General features: G+C 40.6%; 1 protein-coding gene across 1 annotated transcript in view; it reads left to right on the top strand.

Moving 5' to 3' along the window:
• The window catches only part of MSH5 (MUTS-homolog 5), a 38176-nt gene that overhangs the window by 7945 nt on the left and 12039 nt on the right, over positions 1-18192 (top strand). The window contains 11 exon segments of the mRNA XM_089168595.1: positions 3336-3392; positions 3911-4012; positions 4124-4168; positions 7962-8039; positions 9699-9749; positions 9850-9931; positions 10605-10678; positions 10788-10887; positions 12112-12208; positions 12326-12415; positions 12562-12614. Of these exon segments, the coding sequence (XP_089024721.1) occupies positions 3336-3392; positions 3911-4012; positions 4124-4168; positions 7962-8039; positions 9699-9749; positions 9850-9931; positions 10605-10678; positions 10788-10887; positions 12112-12208; positions 12326-12415; positions 12562-12614 (829 nt within the window).

Below are 18192 nucleotides of genomic sequence, written 5' to 3'. Positions count from 1 at the left end.
ATTACCCCTTCAGCACAAATCAATTTGATGGCAAGCTAGTTTGTGCTCTATCTAATACAAAAAGTCTCATCTATAGTTGATGCTTGCTATATTAGGTCTATGTTGATTTTTAATGACTTTTTTTTGGGGATGAATTAATAATTAAATTAAAGCAACAAAACAATACAAAGGAGAGAAGAGGGCGGGGGGGGGGGAGCACAAGGCTTTAAGAGGAGGGATACTGAGGAGAGCTGAGACCCCAGGAGCTAACAATCAACCTATGTCTGGGGTTGTCAGTAACAGGGGGGATGGGGAAAAGAGAGCACTCTAGAAGTAACATCAAAATAGATGGCTTTCCACATCAAGTCTAAGGATCGAGATTTGGAAGTCCATCTTTTGAGATTGTGTTCCCACCAAATGTGGTGGATGGTGACACCAAAGACTAGCTTGTCTAATTGATCGCAAATAGAATGACCGGCAAAGTTTCTCAAAATCCAGGTCCAATCACTAACAAACCCATAGGAGTGCCTCGATCGGGGCCAAATGGAAGCCATGGCTCTATCCCAGAGGGATTGGGAGAAAGGGCAAGAGAAGAAAAGGTGGTCGATGTCCTCTGGGCCATTCTAGCAAAGGGTACAGTTTGGGTTGGCGGGGATATGGTGGCTTATGAGGAAGGATTGGGTTGGGAGGGTGAGATTGAGGGCTCTCCAAAGGGTGAGGGTGTGGTGGGGGATGTGACCTTTAAACCAAACCAAGGGGGTCCAAGGGATAGGGGGGAAGGAGAGCGGTGGAGGTTCCAGGCGGAGGAAGTGGTAAAAGATTTAGTGGGAGAGGGAAGCCATATGGTGGTATCTTAGGAGGAGTTGAGGATGGGGGGAAGGGAAATCCAGACGTGAGAGAGGCTGGGGTGGGGGAGAGGGGACCAAGATCCATTGGAGATGAATGAGGAGAGGTTGGAAGTCTTGGGAATGCACGTATCATAGACACTGCAAGGACCAAGAAGGGAGTAAAGAATGCCCATTGGGTGCCAGGGGTTAAGCTAGAAGAGAGTCGAGGCTCCACTAGAGATTTGGACAGAGATAGCGGATAGAGCATGAGGGCAAAGGAGTAGGAGCTTTCTCCAAATTCAAGAGGGATTAAAGGGGTAAGACACTGTCCAGAAGGAATCCTGTTTGAGAAGAAAGGAGTAAACCCAAGAAACTCATATAGAGTCATGCTTGGTGGCAATCTTCCAAATGAGCTTCAAGAGGCAGGCCATGTTAATGTCAAGGATGCGACAAATTCCAAGGCTACCCTCCGATTTTGGGCAATAAACAGAGGCCCAAGGGATGGGGTGAAGGAAATGGGAGGATTCTTGGCCTATCCAGAGGAAGGCACAGAAAAAGGATTCCATTGAATGGATTATGAATTTGGGGAGAGAAAGATGCCACTTCAATAAAGGTAGGAAGATAAGAGGACAAATTGAATGAGTACCACTACTTTACCAGCAAAGGGTAGAAGCTTTCCTTTCTAGAGTTGGAGTTTTTTCCCTAATATGGTCATGCATAGGAGAGCAATGGTGTCGGGTGAGCCTGCTAGGGAAAGAGGGAGTCCTAGATAGGTCACAGTCAGAGAGCTGCAAGAGAGAGGATTGGACAGGGTTAGAAACACCAGAGAGAAAGAGGGTGGACTTGCTAAGGTTAAGACGGAGGGCGGAAAGGGATTCAAAGGTGGGGAGAGAAGATAGGATGGCAGAAATGAACTGATGGTCAGCTTTGGAAAAGATCATGAGATTGTCCGCGAAGGCAAGGTAGGTTAGCTTGGTGGATCTACATTTGGGAATGGGAGAGATTAGGAGCTGATCAGTTTTGGATTGGAGGATGCGGGAGAGGACTTCAAGGGCCAGGGAGAACAGATAAGGGGAAAGGGGGCAACCTTAGTGAATTCCCACCCTAGATGGGAAATAGCCAGCCAAGGAGCCATTTGTAATGATGGAGAAGTGTTGGGGGGGGGGGGGTGGAAATGCAAATTTTGGTCCAATGGACAAAGGCAGGGGGGAAGCCCATGGCCGATAGAACTTCACTAATGAAGTCCCATTTGATTGAATCAAAAGCTTTGTGGATATCCACTTTTAAGAGGGCGGTAGGGGAATGGGAGGCTTTGTCAAATCCTCGAACAATCTTGACACAGAGGAGAATGTTATCTGATATACTGCGACCCGAAATGAAAGTAGATTGATTGGCACTCACAAGCAAAGGAATGACAAGTTTAATGTGGTTTTCAAGGACCTTAGAGATGAATTTATAGACGACATTACAGAGGGAAATGGGGTGAAAGTCAAAAAGGGAAGAAGCTCCAGGCTTTTTGGGAATGAGGTAGAGGAATGTTTGGTTAACGGAGGAGAGCTGGGAAGGTTGAGGAAGAAACTCCAAATGGCTTGAACAAGGTCATCTACAATGAAATCCCAGACAGATAGGAAAAAACCCATACTAAACCCATCGGGACCAGGGGCACGATTTTTAATGACTTGATGGGCTTAATGTTGAGTTTGATGGTTTGGTGTGGCTTAATGTTTATTTGATGACTTGCTGTTTCTTAATGTTGATTTTGATGATATGAAGCATGTATTTTAACATACTAAATGATAAAAATAATGTTAGCAAATAGGGGAAATTAAAAATCACACTTGGGCAGTTAGGCAAACACTTTGTCCTACATTTTAGGCACATCCCCCCCCCCCCCCCCCCCCAAAAAAAAAAAAAAAAAAGAAGCCTTGGATTGCCTTGGCTCATTGACAACTATAATAGAAGTACAATTGATGTTCCTCTGCAATGTTAAGTAACTCTTTCCTGATTCAACTATGTTTGTTGAGTAATCATAGCAAGAATATAATAGGTTAGAGTTTTGGGCAGTTCCTCTTTCAACAGTACTGGATACCTCGACCAATCAATTTAAAAGCAGACATTGTACTCAGACCCAATATGTTCAGTTGATTTTCAGCTGAATTTGCTCCACTTATAAAGGATGTTTGAATACTTGCTTGTGATATACAGTAATGCAGTTGAAACTTTTTACAATTCTACAAATGCATGTATATTTAACAGATACAACAATCAGTTTCAATTCTATTGCTTGTTCATTGGCCTTTTGAGATGAATTTCAGCTAAAAAATTCTCCTAATCTAGTTATTTTCTTTGATGTCTATTTATTCCTGAAAATTAGTATACTTGGTTTTCAGTTTCAAGAATGATCTAAATTATGATTTTCTTTTTCTCAATCATCTTATTTTCATTTTTCTATTTATTAATTTGTGTTTTTTGTATTTGGAGATTCTTCATAATCTCACATGTTAGCCCTATTTCTTTTGTTCATTGAAGAAATTCAACTCCCCAAGTTCTGTATATACAACTGGTGACTGGATGACCTTCCTAAAGGTAGATACCCAGACACTTCTTTTCAATATAAATTCTTACATACTTGAAGATAGTATACTTTTTAGTGACACAGGTGAAAAATACTTGAAGACACTATACTTTTTAAGTGACATAGGTGAAACTGGTATTGTGTGAAAGAAACTTTGGAACTAAAAATAATATACTTAATTCATAACAAAGTGTTCCATTCAGCAGAAAATTGTTCTTTTATGGTGCAGTTTCTTCTAATGAAATACCATGTGGCCATATCATTTATTTGTATCCCAATTATGTGTCTCAGTCATGTCATGTGTGCATCTAGTATCTGTATGACAGTTTACAGGATTCATGATCACCAAAGTAGGATGAGCTTAATTATGTAGTTAGGTGCCAACCTTCCACCTTTAGGCACCTGGTTTTTCTGAGGAAATAAATCATGTGGTTTTTGTTTTTTCCTTTTGAAAAATGTAATGCAATCTGATAGATTTTACAATTAAACAATGAAGTACCCGTTCTTCTAATTCTACTTGTTTTGGCAGAGCATTTGTTCACTGTTGCATGTGAAGAAGATAGTCGAGGTTGGTATTTCTGAAAGTCTTCAAGAGCATGCAAAGTATTTGAACTTGGATATTTTTGAGAAGGTACTAAGCACGTCTTTTGGGAGGGGGGGGTGTTCTTCAAACCTTATTATTATATGGACTTGAAGTTTCTCACTAGTTGCACAATAAAATGTGGTATATGTGTTCTTGTAGGCAGCTTTGTGCATTTCACAGGAGCTGGCTTTCGTCTATGAATTGGTTAGTCTGCATTTGTTTCTTAATTTCTTTCAGTTGCATTCTTGTTTCTTTGGTTTCTTTGTTTTATTGTTTGATCAAATATAGCTAACAAATGAACAGCATGCATTTGTTTCCTTGGAGGTCACTAGGCTTACTACCCGGCCATGAGGTTCACACTGGAGGGTCTAATCCTAGATAATTAGCCTCTAACAATTTGGGCAGAAGATGATAGTACTTAGTCTCTCTTTGATAGAGATGCTGCAATATTGATCCTGACTTGTCTTTCTTGGATTGCCATTTGCATCATGTTGTTCTTTTTGTCACATCCACCCATCCGGTACCCTATCTGGCCCACCCGGGAATGTGATCCACAGTCCAAGGATCAAGAATCGAGGGTCCATGCCTCCCACATACACGATAACACAATCATGAACAATAATAATCAAGGTAAAAGCAACTGATAATAGATATCATGAATAAGATAAGATTCAATTAATCAAAGTGCGGAAATAGATAATATCAATATATAAGTATAATCATAAAGATGAGAGGGTGAGTGAAAATCACTCTCTCAAAGCAGCGGAAAGGTAGTAATAATCAAGTTAGTTACAATCCATGTTTCAAAAGTAATCCAGAGAAAGTTAATTACATAACCAATTGTTAAAGTTAATTACATAACCAATTGTTCCATAATAAACCAGGGAAATGGGGCACTAGACTAGGGTTTCTTCTATCCTAATGATCGTCTCCTCATAGGTGTGGATGAAGAAGGCCCAGCTCTGCCGCTCCCGCACTATCGTGGGGCTAACCCTGGTACGAAGAGTAATCCTCTTCGGCACCAAAACTTTGATCTTCACTGAAGCTACCACCCGGAGGGTAGTATGCGGGATCAAAGTCTGTCTCGAAGAATGTGCCATCAGAATCTTTGGTACCTGCAGGATAATCTAAAAACATTGCACAAAAGGAATGAGTTCAAAGAACTCAGCGAGGTAGTTATTCCATAATTTAAAGTCATACAGATTCAAAACATAACATAATGCAATGTGATATGAGACATGTGATGCAAATATGATTCTAACTCTATGAATGCTAGTCTCTATGGTAGACATGCTTTAAGTCATAGCACCATACTTCTTTGGGTAGTTAGTCACTCTCCCTCAACCCATTCCGTATCTTGGGAATGCCGTGGTAATTGGGTAAAGTCCTCTCAAACCATGGTAGGGGAATCGGTCACCTCTCTCTCACATCACCGTTTGGTATAAGTACTGGCGCATGTCACAGTAAAGCGTAGCCCAATGCAAGTCATTTACTCAGTTGTATCAAGTCAGATCCAGATACGTCCATTCCTTGCCCCCGGCGATCCTTTCCGGTATCCTTCACACTAGAGTCAGCGAAATCCCAGATTTCGGACTCATCAACCATATTGATCATCCACAAATAGTAAACGGGAAGCTCTCACGTCCTCTCATGGGTTGGTTACCGGTCTTGAGTGCCCGTGAGCCCAAGTCTAGCTATTTGTAACCCTACCAATAAATGGCCCCTTTCGGGTATCCGTAGCATGGTTTATGTCCTCTCCCGAGTTGGTTACCGGTCTTGAGCACCCATCAAACCATACACTACCATGGGTCGTTCGGTCTTAATGCCCTTCCGATTCGGGTCTGACACGACAAGGACAAACCTAGCCACACAACTAGACAATCCTATGTATGTCATCCAATAACCCGGGAAAATGTCGATAGGCACCTTTGGAGAACATCCCATACTATTTTCTCCGATGCCCATGGACAGAAGCGTCAATAGGACACTCCCCAATCCCAAGTTATACTTAGGCAATCACATATTCAAGTCCATCATTTCTCATACGTTCAATACATCTTCATGATAAGAGTTAAATCATAATATCGAGTTGATCCATCATGAGTACAAATAGCATGAGTAATAAATCATTCTAACAATAATATAATAATTCACAATACTACTGTTCTAAAACATGTATAACAGTCCTTTAATAATTAAAAGCAATTAAGAGACTATTTTCTTTAAGTATAAACACTAAACATAAGTTCATGGTCTATATGTTTATGGAGATAACCATCCTTACCTTAGGTTGAGTTGATGATGAATTGAGAATTACCAAGGAATGGTCCAAAAGAAATGTTAAGACCCTAAACAAACATCAATAATAAGTTAGAGAAGAAGTCGGGAAGATCGGATGTCAATTGGGTCAAAACTGGCTAAGGTTGCTGTTAGCAACAACTTTGGTTGATGGCATCGACCAAGGAGGATCGACCAAAATGTCTTCGGGACAGAATAGTGGGTTTTGGGGATTTTGGTCCGAAATTGGTCTTCCGGGGTTCGGATCGATCCGGAACTTGGGGGATTGCTTAAGAACAGTATGGGGACACTACAAATCAATGAATTAACATAATCCAATGGTCTAAATAGAAAGCCCCAAATTGAGCTCCTAAGTTCAAGAGACAAGCATCATAGCATGAATTGAAATTGATTGCATTGACATTGAAAAGGCATGCATTAGCTAGGGAAACTTATAGAAATTCGATTAGGATCATATGCTAGTGATAAACATGTACATAGCATACTATATATCTCAGTTTTGTACAAGATGGCATGATGTTAAGAAGAAAATCAAAGAATGCATATGCTAGGCTTGAAATGGGGGCATAACATCAATAGATAGGTAAGAGGATCATAGGTTAAGCAAGAGTGGACACTTGGAGTGATGGTTGCAAGGTTGCAGCACCATCTCCAAGGTCTCAACAGCAAGAGAGGAATAGAAAAGAATAGAAAAAGATAGAATAGAGAGTGGAATGATGAATCATACCTTGAAGTTGTAGATGGAGACAAGAAACAATGATTAACAATGAGTTTTGGTGAAGTATCCTTCACAAATGCCTAGGAGTTGCTTTGGGAAGCTCCCCCCACGTTCTCAGGAGTGAAAATGATTGCAATAGGGTTCAAAACACGAGGCTAGTATAAATAGATTAGGGAATATTCCAAAGAATCATTAACTTGTCTGATTGGGAAACTTTGGTCGATGGTCCTTGGTCGATGGCATCGACCAAAGAGGATCGACCAAAATGTTTCTCAGCAGAAAAACAGGTATAGCTCAGCAACTTCAGGCAGGGACTTGGAGGGCTATACAAGGTCAAATTGAATGAGGTTTTCTTCTACAATTCAATCAAGAAGTCTAGTTTCGGGGAATACCTTCGGATTGTGCATGGGAGTTCATTTGGTACTTCAACTAAATCATTCTTCTCCGATGCGCAGACTTTCATTAAACATTGACAATGTACTCAAGTAAGGGGTATCATCGTCAATGTCCATGGGCTCGGTCTCCGGCTCATAATTATCAATCAAAAGGGTCCATAAGTCTCTTCTACCACCGCTTCGGGTCTTCGGACCTAAAAGCAACAGTGGATCCGGGTTAGGGTCAGGGTTAGAATAGGGCTGGATATTACACTTTTTGTTGGCCCATCTGATGGGAATCTTTCTAGTCTTATTAATTCAGATTGGTATTACATCAGACCTTGGCTTTAGTATCATTTTTTGAATCCTTGAACGTTTCCTTGTGTCTCAAGCAAGTATCCAAACCATTGTTTGACCTAATATACCCTACAGCTGCATCAAAAGTTTCATAGAACTTCTTGGAACAAATTCTTCTGCAATCGAATAATATATAATTAAAGCAGTAGCTTTTACCATGTTTTTGTTGTTGTATTCTGATGTGTGAAAGGTTCTTTTACTGTTGCCTTAGTTTTTGCATATTCTATGTCCTCACTATGTGTTTTCTTAGGTAATTGGCGTTATTGATGTCAACAGGAGTAAAGAAAAGGGGTATGGGACAGTTGTGAAGGAGGGGTTCTGTGACGAGGTTGAACTTCCTACTAATATAACTTTCTCCAGTTAGTCTCATTAGTCTTTGCACACAAAATGATATACTTCTATTGTCTACTTTTTACATTAGTTGATATTTCTGTTATCTGAAAGCCTTCACTTCTTGTCTTCTTCCTACAATCATGGGTAGATTACTACTCTCTTTTTATTTTTTATTTTTCTTGGTGACTTAAATATAAAGAGTCACTTAAGTCATTGTTCTTGGGAATAATCACAACCAATCAACTCTGGATCCTTGGAGAACTTCATATACTAGTTGAGTTCTTCTACCGAATAGCCCATGCTTTTGGTTGGGACACCACATATAATCAGAGCCACCAGGTCTGTTATTTTAAGGAGATACCTATTTATAGTCACCTGAAAGAGATGCCAGACATTCCACATGTTATACCACCCAAAAGAGACATGTAAGGAGACCTGGTAGCTTAACAAGAATACAAGATCAGTTGGATGCTTCAGGAAATTCTGATGCAAGATCAGTTGTAATAAGGTTACAATAACAGTGGATTACAGGCCAGTCTCATTTTTTCTAATTTGTTACATATTTGGGCTTATTTGAGAACCTCATGTATCCTATAGTATAATGAAGACTTTTTATGATAGTGGTTTTCACTTTTATGGGTTTGGGGGTTATATGGACAGCAATGGTGCATTTAGCTGAAAGGTTGGCCTCAGAATAGTGGTAAGGTTGCTCCATTGTGACCTAATGGTTGTGGGTTGAGTCAAGAAGCAGCCTCTCGACGAAGAGGATAAAGTTGCATACTTATGACCCTCCCCAGTCTCACAGTAGCGGGAGCTTCATGCACTTGATGCAACCTTTTTAATGTTGTATAAAGATGATTGTTGAGCAACTAAGTGATAAGACATTGACAAAATACATATTGTGGGGGTTAATAAGTTGAGATGTCTGAGTGGAAAACTAGAAAGATAAACTCAGAAATGAAAAAAAAGAAATTGAAACAATATAAAATGTTTCTGATGGAAGATAAGTTGAAAGAGAAATGTCTGATGTGGTGTGGGCACTTGTAATGGAGGACTTCAGGTGCAGTGGTAAGGAGGATTTAAATGTTGAAAATGAGACAATAAAAGACAAGGGGTTAACTGAAAATTGGGGGTGAGCGCTGAAAAAGGATAAGAGTAAGTTGAGTTGTCTGGAAACACAGCTGAAAAAGGATAAGAGTAAGTTGAGTTGTCTGGAAACACAGATTTTAATGGATGAAGTGGGGAAAAAAAAAGGATCCTTGTTGCCAACTTAATTTCGTAGGAAAGGTTGCATGTCAATGTCTAAAGGATTAATAAGCCAAAAATTTAAAAAGCACTTCAACTAGAGTTAATGGCAAAGTGTTATTCACAGAGCTGATGCCATCTAGCTGGTGGATACAAAGCTGACAATAAAAAATAAAAAAGGTGAACTCGGTGCCAAAGGCTTCTGCACAAACATAGACCCCCTGGGGGGGGGGGGCAATTTTCCCATGCATCTTATCCCAACAATGTGATTAATTTGCCAAGTGTAGAATAGTTGAGTGCTGAGTCATGCAGATATGTTTCCTTAATTCAAATCTGCCATTGATTTGAGTTATATTTTGGTCCTAGATTAACAGTTCAACTGAACCTTGTGTTTTCCTCTGACATCTAGCTGGATGAGTTAAGAAAAATATATGATGAATTACCAGAGTTTCTAGAGGAGGTATATTTCCTTTCACTTCTTATTCATCAAATGTAAGCTAGCAACCATAGTTGGTCTTTGCAACAGTTTATGTGCATCCAATTATACCAATTCCTTGCAGGTTTCAGCATTTGAACTTGAACAACTACCTCATCTACAAGGAACTAAACCTGCTCCTTCTATTGTTTACATACATCAGATTGGTAGGTCCATGTTTCTTTGCCAATTTACACCTAAAAATGCTTTGACTTGAAAAGATGTTGATATCCAGATTAGATCCACTCTCATTTGGAGAGTTAGTAATGCATGATGCATCTAGTGGCTAGCTTTCCTTTTATTTCTTACATGCAGTTGTCATATCCTTCACACTGCCTCCCAACAATTGGTTCAATGATGGTTTTTTACCTGTCGTTTTGCTCCCAGTACTGTGAATGAATCAAGATGTCTCTCTCTGTAATACTCAGGGTCTTGATAATTTGAAAATATACTTGGAAGAATTTTGATTGAGATATAGGGTCTTAAACTTCTAAGATGGTAGAAGAATGTAAAAACATGGTTGTGATTCTTGATTTTTTCAATCAATGACAATAACTTCAGTAACTTTGAAGAGACAAAATAATGTGTTTCAACTTTGATTTTCTGTTACAATACTGCCAGTGTATTGAGTCATAAGGTACCCCTACCAGACTATGATTGCTCTTCACTATTTTCGCTTCACAATGAATGTATTAGTCTTTAGATGTAAGTGGCTCATTTGTAGTTGTAAATGAGCATATATTCCTGAGTTGTTTTCCTTGTCAGTTTCCTTTATGTCAAGCTTAGTTGAATGCTGTTCCTGTACCTTTTTCTTTTTCTAGCTTCTTTCTTCATTTGCAGGATATTTGATGTGCATTTTTGAAGAAAAACTTGATGAAACCATGCTAAAGGAACTTCAAGATTTTGAATTTGCAGTAAGTGAAAAGTAGCTGCTTAGTTAAATTCTTACCTATTGATAATCTATCATGTATTTGAGGTAAGATTGCATGTCTTTCAAGTATATGATGCATGTAAACAATCTAGTTTTCAGATGGAGATGCAGAAACGAAGAAATTCTTCTATCGTACTTTCAAGACACGAGAGTTGGACAACCTTTTGGGTGATATTTATAACAAAATTTTAGGTACTTGGCTTAGGCACCATTCTTAATTTTATCCTTTTTGTTGAAATTTTTTATTGTATTGGTATAAAGAATGTATACTTTCAGGAAGGATAACAGTGACTAGTTTTGACACTCGAAATATAAATACCTGGCTGTTATTCCCCCCCCCCCCCCCCCTTTTTAAATTCATTAACCAAAGGAGAGAAGGGGGGAGGGAGGGGAGAGAATACAAACGAGCCAAGGACCAATCCCAGACAAAGACGAAGCAAATAAAGACTCAAAACTCACTAAGCCTTACACAAGGCAAAGACAAAAAAGACCAACTAACCAATTTGGACTAGCTGAGCCTAGAGTTACTCTATTTCTTTTTCTTCTTCCTTTTGTTTCTTGGAGACTTGAAATTAACTAAATAGTATCCATCCTCTTGGTAAGGCCCTATGGAGATGCGGTTGCTTCTCCTGCAACCCTTACGATCAGATGTTAAAGAAGGGGTAGGAGTTTGGACTTAGGAGCAACCTCAGAGACAACCTTTTTGCATGAAGGTCATATTAGGCTGGCCAAAGTCGATGGGGAAGGGGAGCAGATGATGGAGAATGGGCAAGCTAAACTCTTGAGGTAATTAGAGATCTCCAATTCAAGAGGCCACACCGGAGAGTCTAGAGAAGAGGAAGTAAAGACAAGATTAGAGGATGGGGAGAGGGCTTGGGGGGGGGGGGTTATGAGAGTGGGGGCTGGAGAGAGGAGGAGAGAGATGAGAAGAGAGAGGGGGAGAGGGGAGGTGGGGTGGGAGGGGCTGGGACAAAAGGGAGGAAGAGGTGGTGAGCTGGGTTGGGGGAGAGGGGGGTAAAGTGAGGAGCATGAAGTGCCAGAGGAGTTGGGTCAAGAGGATGTGCCAAGAGGGAGGGAATGGGAGAACAAGTGGTGGGCTGGCCAGAATGGGGGAGGAAGTGGCGGGCTGGGTTGGGGGTAAGGAAAAGTGAAAGAGAAAGGGTGGGTTGGGGAGTAGGATGGGCCAAAGAGGAAGAGTCAAGGGGTTGTGCCGAGGGGGTGGGAGAAGTGGTTGGCCCAAAGATTGAGTGAGGCCCGGGAGGGTAAGGAAGAAGGGGACTACAAAGGGAGGGGTAGTAAAATATCTCCTTTATTGTGAGCAATAAAAGGTGTATTTCCATTGTAGATATATTAGATTTGTAATTTATTTATCAGAAAAAACATACTTGTCATTTGTTCTTTTTCTCTTAATTACAGACATGGAGAGAGCAATCGTTGCGGACTTGGTCTCCCGTATTCTTTTATTCACATCCCATCTGCTAAAGGCATTGAACTTTGCAGCAGAACTTGATTGGTAAGAAGCACTATAAAATAATTTGGTCAGTTTCTTTCACAGCTATTTGGACACCTTGTTTTACTAGTTTTCGTTGTGGTTTCTTTCCTAAGTGCTAATTTTGGGTATTATACTTAGTCTTTTGTCACTGGCACTGGTCGCTTGTCAAAACAACTATGTCAGGCCAAATTTGACTGCAGAAACCTCACTTGATATACGAAATGGCAGGTAAGTTCAAAAAATATTACTTTTATATGCTGTGTTTTCTTTTGCAGGATTTCATATTATGTGGCTGCATTCTCTTTATTAGGGGGGAAAAGAGAATCTGTTTTCATCAACCTGTGCAATTAGTAACAGTTTCAAATGGGTACCAGGCATGTTTTGCAGGAAATGACAGTAGACACATTTATTCCCAATGATACAATTTTTTTTTTTTTTTTTTTTTTCTTTTGTTTTTTTTTTTTTTTTTTTTTTTTTTTTTTTTTTTTTTTTTTTGTTTGAGCAACCACCTTCCCCCCCCCCTCCCCCCTCCCGCTTCACTAATAACCCTATCACTACACCTCCCTCCTTCGCGTGTGTTTTGTTTTTTTTTTTCTCCTCTTCCCTCCTCCCACTCTCCTCCCCCCTTCCCCCCTTTTTCTTCCCTCCCCCCCCCTCCCTCTTTTCTCTTTTTCTTTTTTTTTTCTTATTTTGTTTCGCCAGCCTGTGGTTCTTTTTTTTTTTTTTCTTTTTGTTTTGCTGCCCCCCCCCCCCTTTTTTGCTGCCCGCCCCCCCCGGTAAAGGAGGAGGGTTGGTGCGCGCGGCGCCGGCACCGGAAAAATCTAGCCAAACCTTTTTTCATGGATTCGACCTTATATGATAAAGCTATGCTAGGCGTTCCCCGACAAAAGAAGCGCGTGCTACACTATGGCCCGGGTGTGTGATAAGTGGGCAAGGGTTAGCTAGGGCGTCCCCGTGGCGACGCGTCGCATCGGCGCCCGGATGCGGTGATAAGTAGGCAAGGGTTCCCGCGCCGTGGACGAGTGCGGGTAAAGAAGCTAGTCCATAAGCATAGGATTAGATTGGCATCTTGGAACATAGGATCTCTAACTGGTAAGAGCTTAGAATTGATAGATGTTATGAGGAGAAGAAGGATTAATGTAGCTTGCATTCAAGAGACTAGATGGAGGGGTAAAAAAGCCAAAGAGTTGGATGACTTTAAACTTTGGTATCTGGGGATAAAACAAATAAAAATGGAGTGGGTATAATAGTGGATAAAGATTTAAAAAATGATGTGGTGGATGTTAAAAGAGTGGGTGATAGGATTATTGCTATCAAGCTTGTAATGGAGAAAGAGTTCGTAAATATAATTTGTGCATATGCACCTCAAGTAGGACTAGATGAAAGTCTAAAGCTAGAATTTTGGGAAAATATGGGTGGATTACTGCAAGGAATTCGTCAAGGAGAAAAGATTATCATAGGAGGTGATTTAAATGGACATATTGGAAAAGATCAAAGAGGATATGAGAGTGTTCATGGAGGATATGGTTTTGGAGAAAGGAATGACGAGGGATTTCAATTTTGGATTTTGCTACTGCTTTTGATCTATCTATTATAAATACTTACTTCAAAAAGAGAGATGAGCATTTAATTACTTTCAAAAGTGGACAGCATAGAAGCCAAATAGATTTCTTCCTAACTAGAAGGACTGATAGATTGTTGTGCAAGGATTGCAAGGTGATACCGGGGGAAAGCTTAACTGCACAACATAGACTTGTGGTCTTGGATATGTGCTTAGTCCCAAGAACACATAAAAGGTCTAAGGTAAACTATCCCAGAATAAAATGGTGGAATTTGAAAGGAGAGTACTCTAAATCCTTCGTTAATGAAGTAGTCAAACAAGGAAAATGGGATTTTAAAGGGGATACCAATGCAATGTGGAATGAGATGGCTATGTGTATTCGAAGGTGGCTAAAGATGTTCTAGGTGAATCAAAAGGAAAGATCCATTCTTATAGAGAGCGTGGTGGTGGGATAGTGAGGTTCAAGCTGCCATTAGGAATAAAAAGGCTAGTTTTAAGACATGGCAAAGAACTAAGGATGTTGAGGATCTTCAAAGGTATAGGTTAGATAGAAATGAAGCTAAGAAAATTGCGGGAAAAGCAAGGGAAAGAAAGTATGAAGAGTTATACAATAAGTTGGGCACAAAGGAAGGGGAAAAATCTATTTATAAGATAGCTAAGATGAGGGATAGGAAGAGTAGAGATCTTGACCATGTTAGATGTATTAAAAATGGAGATGGTAAAGTATTAGTTTGTGAGGAGGATATTAAGAAAAGATGGGAAACCTATTTCTCTAGTTTACTAAATGAGCATTCTTCAAGCACTTATGTTTCGGACGATTACACTTTTCACCAAGGCACCGGTGTCCGAACTTATATACGTAGAATTTCGATGTCCAAGTAAAAGAAGCTTTAAGGAGGATGAAACTTGGCAAGACACAAGGTCCCGATGAAATCCCAATTGAAGTATGGAAGAGCTTAGGAACCCATGGACTAGTTTGGTTGACTAAGTTGTTTAATAAGATTATGAGCACAGGGGAAAATGCCGATGATTGGAGGAGAAGTGTTGTGGTTCCAATTTACAAAAATAAAGGAGATATTCAAAGTTGTAATAACTATAGAGGCATTAAATTGATGAGCCATACGATGAAATTATGGGAGAGAATAATTGAAACCCGGTTGAGACACTTAACTACGATTACGGAGAACCAATTTGGGTTTATGCCGGGAAGATCTACAACGGAGGCTATTTACTTAATTAGGAGACTTATGGAAAGGTATAGAAAATGTAGGAAAGACCTTCATATGGTATTTATTGACCTAGAAAAAGCTTATGATAGAGTCCCTAGAGCGTTAATTTGGCAAGTACTAGAGAAAAGAAGTGTTCAAGTAAATATGTGATATAGTTAAGGATATGTATGATGGTTCGGTGACTAGTGTTAGAGCAGTGGGGGGACAAAGTAAGGAATTCCCGATAACAGTTGGGCTACATCAAGGGTCAACTTTAAGCCCATATCTATTTGCACCGGTAATGGATGAATTAACCAAAGACATTCAAGATGAGGTCCCCCGGTGTATGCTTTTGCGGATGATATTGTGTTGATTGATGAGACCCAGTGGGGATTAATACCAAATTAGAATCATGGAGAGTAGCTTTGGAATCAAAAGGCTTTAAACTTAGTAGATCGAAGGCGAATATCTAGTTTGTAACTTTAGTCATGATCGGGCAGATGATGAAGTGGTGATACTTGCGATAAAGAGATTCGTCGAGTGATTGTTTTAGGTACCTAGGTTCAATCATAAGTAAAAGAGGTGATTTAGAAGATGAGGTTTCCCAAAGAATTAAAATAGGGTGGATGAAGTGGAGAGGTGCATCCGGGGTCTTATGTGATCGGCATATTCCATTAAAGCTTAAAGGAAAATTTTATAGGACCGTTGTCCGACCAGCTATGATGTCGGTGCAGTGTTGGCTGTTAAAAAGAATCATATCGATAAACTCGATTGCGAATGAGAATGCTAAGATGGATGAGTGGCAAAACTAGGATGGATAAGATAAGAAGCGATCATATTAGAGTTGGTCGGGAGTTGCTCCCATAAGTGATAAGCTTAGAGAAAGTCGTTTGAGGTGGCACGGCCACGTTCAACGGAGACCTATAAATGCTCCTGTTCGGAGAAGTGATATAATCCATATTGAAGGAACTAGAAGAGCTAGGGGTAGACCTAAGATAACCTTAGGAGAAGTGGTGAGAAAGGATATGTATAGCTTAGGCCTTGTATCTAGCATGGCGGACGGGGGGGGGGGGGGGGGGGGGGCGGGGGCAGCGGGCCCCCTTTTGTTGGGAAAAGGATTATTGTTGTTGTTGTTGTTGTTGTTGTATGTGTTGATACGGAATCTCGCTCGCCCTTCCCTGTCACGAACTTGCAAAATACGTGCTCGACCTTGTGTGGTCGAGGTACGTCTCCGACGAGCAAGTCAGTACCAATGATATGATCTCAACTACTCAATAGAGAATTCAAGTAATTGATCACACAGAATATTAATTCCTACCTCATGGTGTTTACCTAGGGGTTTATATAGTGTATAATAATAGAGTTATACTCGGAATGTGACTCTAATATGAGTTGCTCTAGGAAAGTAACTCAATAAAGAGTTCTTTTACCTAGCTGACTCTCTTCTCCAGTTGTTGGATGGTAGGAGTCTACCTTCGTGAGGCTTTCTCATCCTGCTAATTGGATGGGCTTATCACTATGGTCGGTCCTACCATGAACCGCCTGGTCGGACCTTGCTAGGTTGCGAACCTGGTCGGATCGTGCAACCGCCGGTTCAGACCGGAAGATATAGAATGACCATTTTAGTCATTAACATAAGCCCCCCAGTCCATTGTGTTCGAGAACTGTGTGCTCGGCTCAAGGGAGTATATTTTTCTCATTCATGGGTTGTATGGTCGAACCGACCAACACCCTCTTTATCGAAATCCATAACGTCCCACTCATGAATAGCCGTCATTTGCGCACACATATCGATGCACGTTCATCGAAGTTCATGTGTTTGACACGTGTCATGGCTGTCGTTTCTCAATAAATGCTCGTCATGATGATGAAGAGACTCTTCATCTCCCACCGTCCATCTATGCGTTGCCATAGCCGTTGGATGTGAATGTTTTAGAAATGATGAATTTTTACCGTTGATGATGATCCATACCAACCCTTAGATTAGCATTTAAATCTGTATATATACATCTTCCTCAGTTTTTTTCTTCTTCCCATTTCTGCTTTTGAACATCCATGTGTCTCTGCAACTGCGAATTGTTTCTTCGTTGGGGACTTACCATTTTGCTTCGCTCCAAGCTTTTGTTTATCTTTGAGGGAGCTCTGTCAGTCATTTCTTTCCTCTTCGTCGTCGTACGATCACCAACAAGTAAGTCTTTGGTACTCTGCCCTTGTTGTTTTTCTATTTGCAATAGTTGAAGCAGGTGGCTCGAGTCTTATTTGTGTTTTTGTTTTCTTTTTGTCTTCTTTTCCTTTGTCTCTGGGTACGTTTTTGTGTATGCTCTCTTTTTTGTTTTGTCTTGTGTGCTTACTTAACCCCTTCTACTTAGAGCCTTCTGTTTAGTCCAATAGAGACCCATAGTAATAGTAAAGAAGGGTCCTTTTACCCTGAGACATAGGAGAGACTTAGAAGAAGAAACCTCTGATGATCCCGAGCTCGCGACCGGATTCGACCAGAGTAATGATGATAGGACCGAAGAAACCCATGAGACTTTATCTGGTCGAGAGCCTCTCAGTAACTACGGTGAGGGGGATGTAGAATCCCGACCATAAGTAATGGGCCAAAGTGCTCGGGCTCGTTTTAAGGCTGATAGACGACTTTGGAAAGATAGTCTGTCCTTAGAAGAGTATACTCTTGAGAAGAACAAAGATCTCACTTCCGACCATATTGACTATGATCCGTACTCTTCGGGTCCCGATTTCCTTCCTTCGTCGATGACTGAAGAGAGATTAGAGTATCTTCGTCAGAAATACGAAATACCTTCTGATCATGTCATCCGCGTCCCGACCTCTGATGAACGGGCGAATTCTCCTCGACTCGGGGAGTTTGCACTTTATGAAGACGCGTTAAGGAGTGGTTTTCATCTTCCCGTCCATCCTCTCTTTAGAGAAATTAGTATCCATTTCGGTATGTGTCCTGGGATGTTCGTACCGAACAGTTGGAGGAATGTTATTTGCTTCGGGGATCTGTCAAAGAAAAAAAGTGAACGTCCGACCATCTCTTGCTCTTTTCCTTCATTTTTTTATGACAAAAAAGTAAGAGCAAGACGGGTGGTTTTATTTATCGAAACGTATAGCTTCCCAATGTGGTTGGGAAGGTAATTTCGTTGGGACTGGTACCCTCCCGTCTAATACCAGGGGGTGGCGTCCCAAGTATTTCTTTGTCCGACCTCCTTCCAAACCTTCTTTCCCTATAT

The sequence above is a fragment of the Hakea prostrata genome, chromosome 9 (genome assembly GCF_041222555.1).
Source record: "Hakea prostrata isolate BN-2017 chromosome 9, UWA_Hpros_2, whole genome shotgun sequence".
NCBI classification, from domain to species: Eukaryota; Viridiplantae; Streptophyta; class Magnoliopsida; order Proteales; family Proteaceae; genus Hakea; species Hakea prostrata.
Note: the sequence above shows the minus strand (reverse complement) of the source record. Positions and strands in the feature narration are given on the sequence as shown.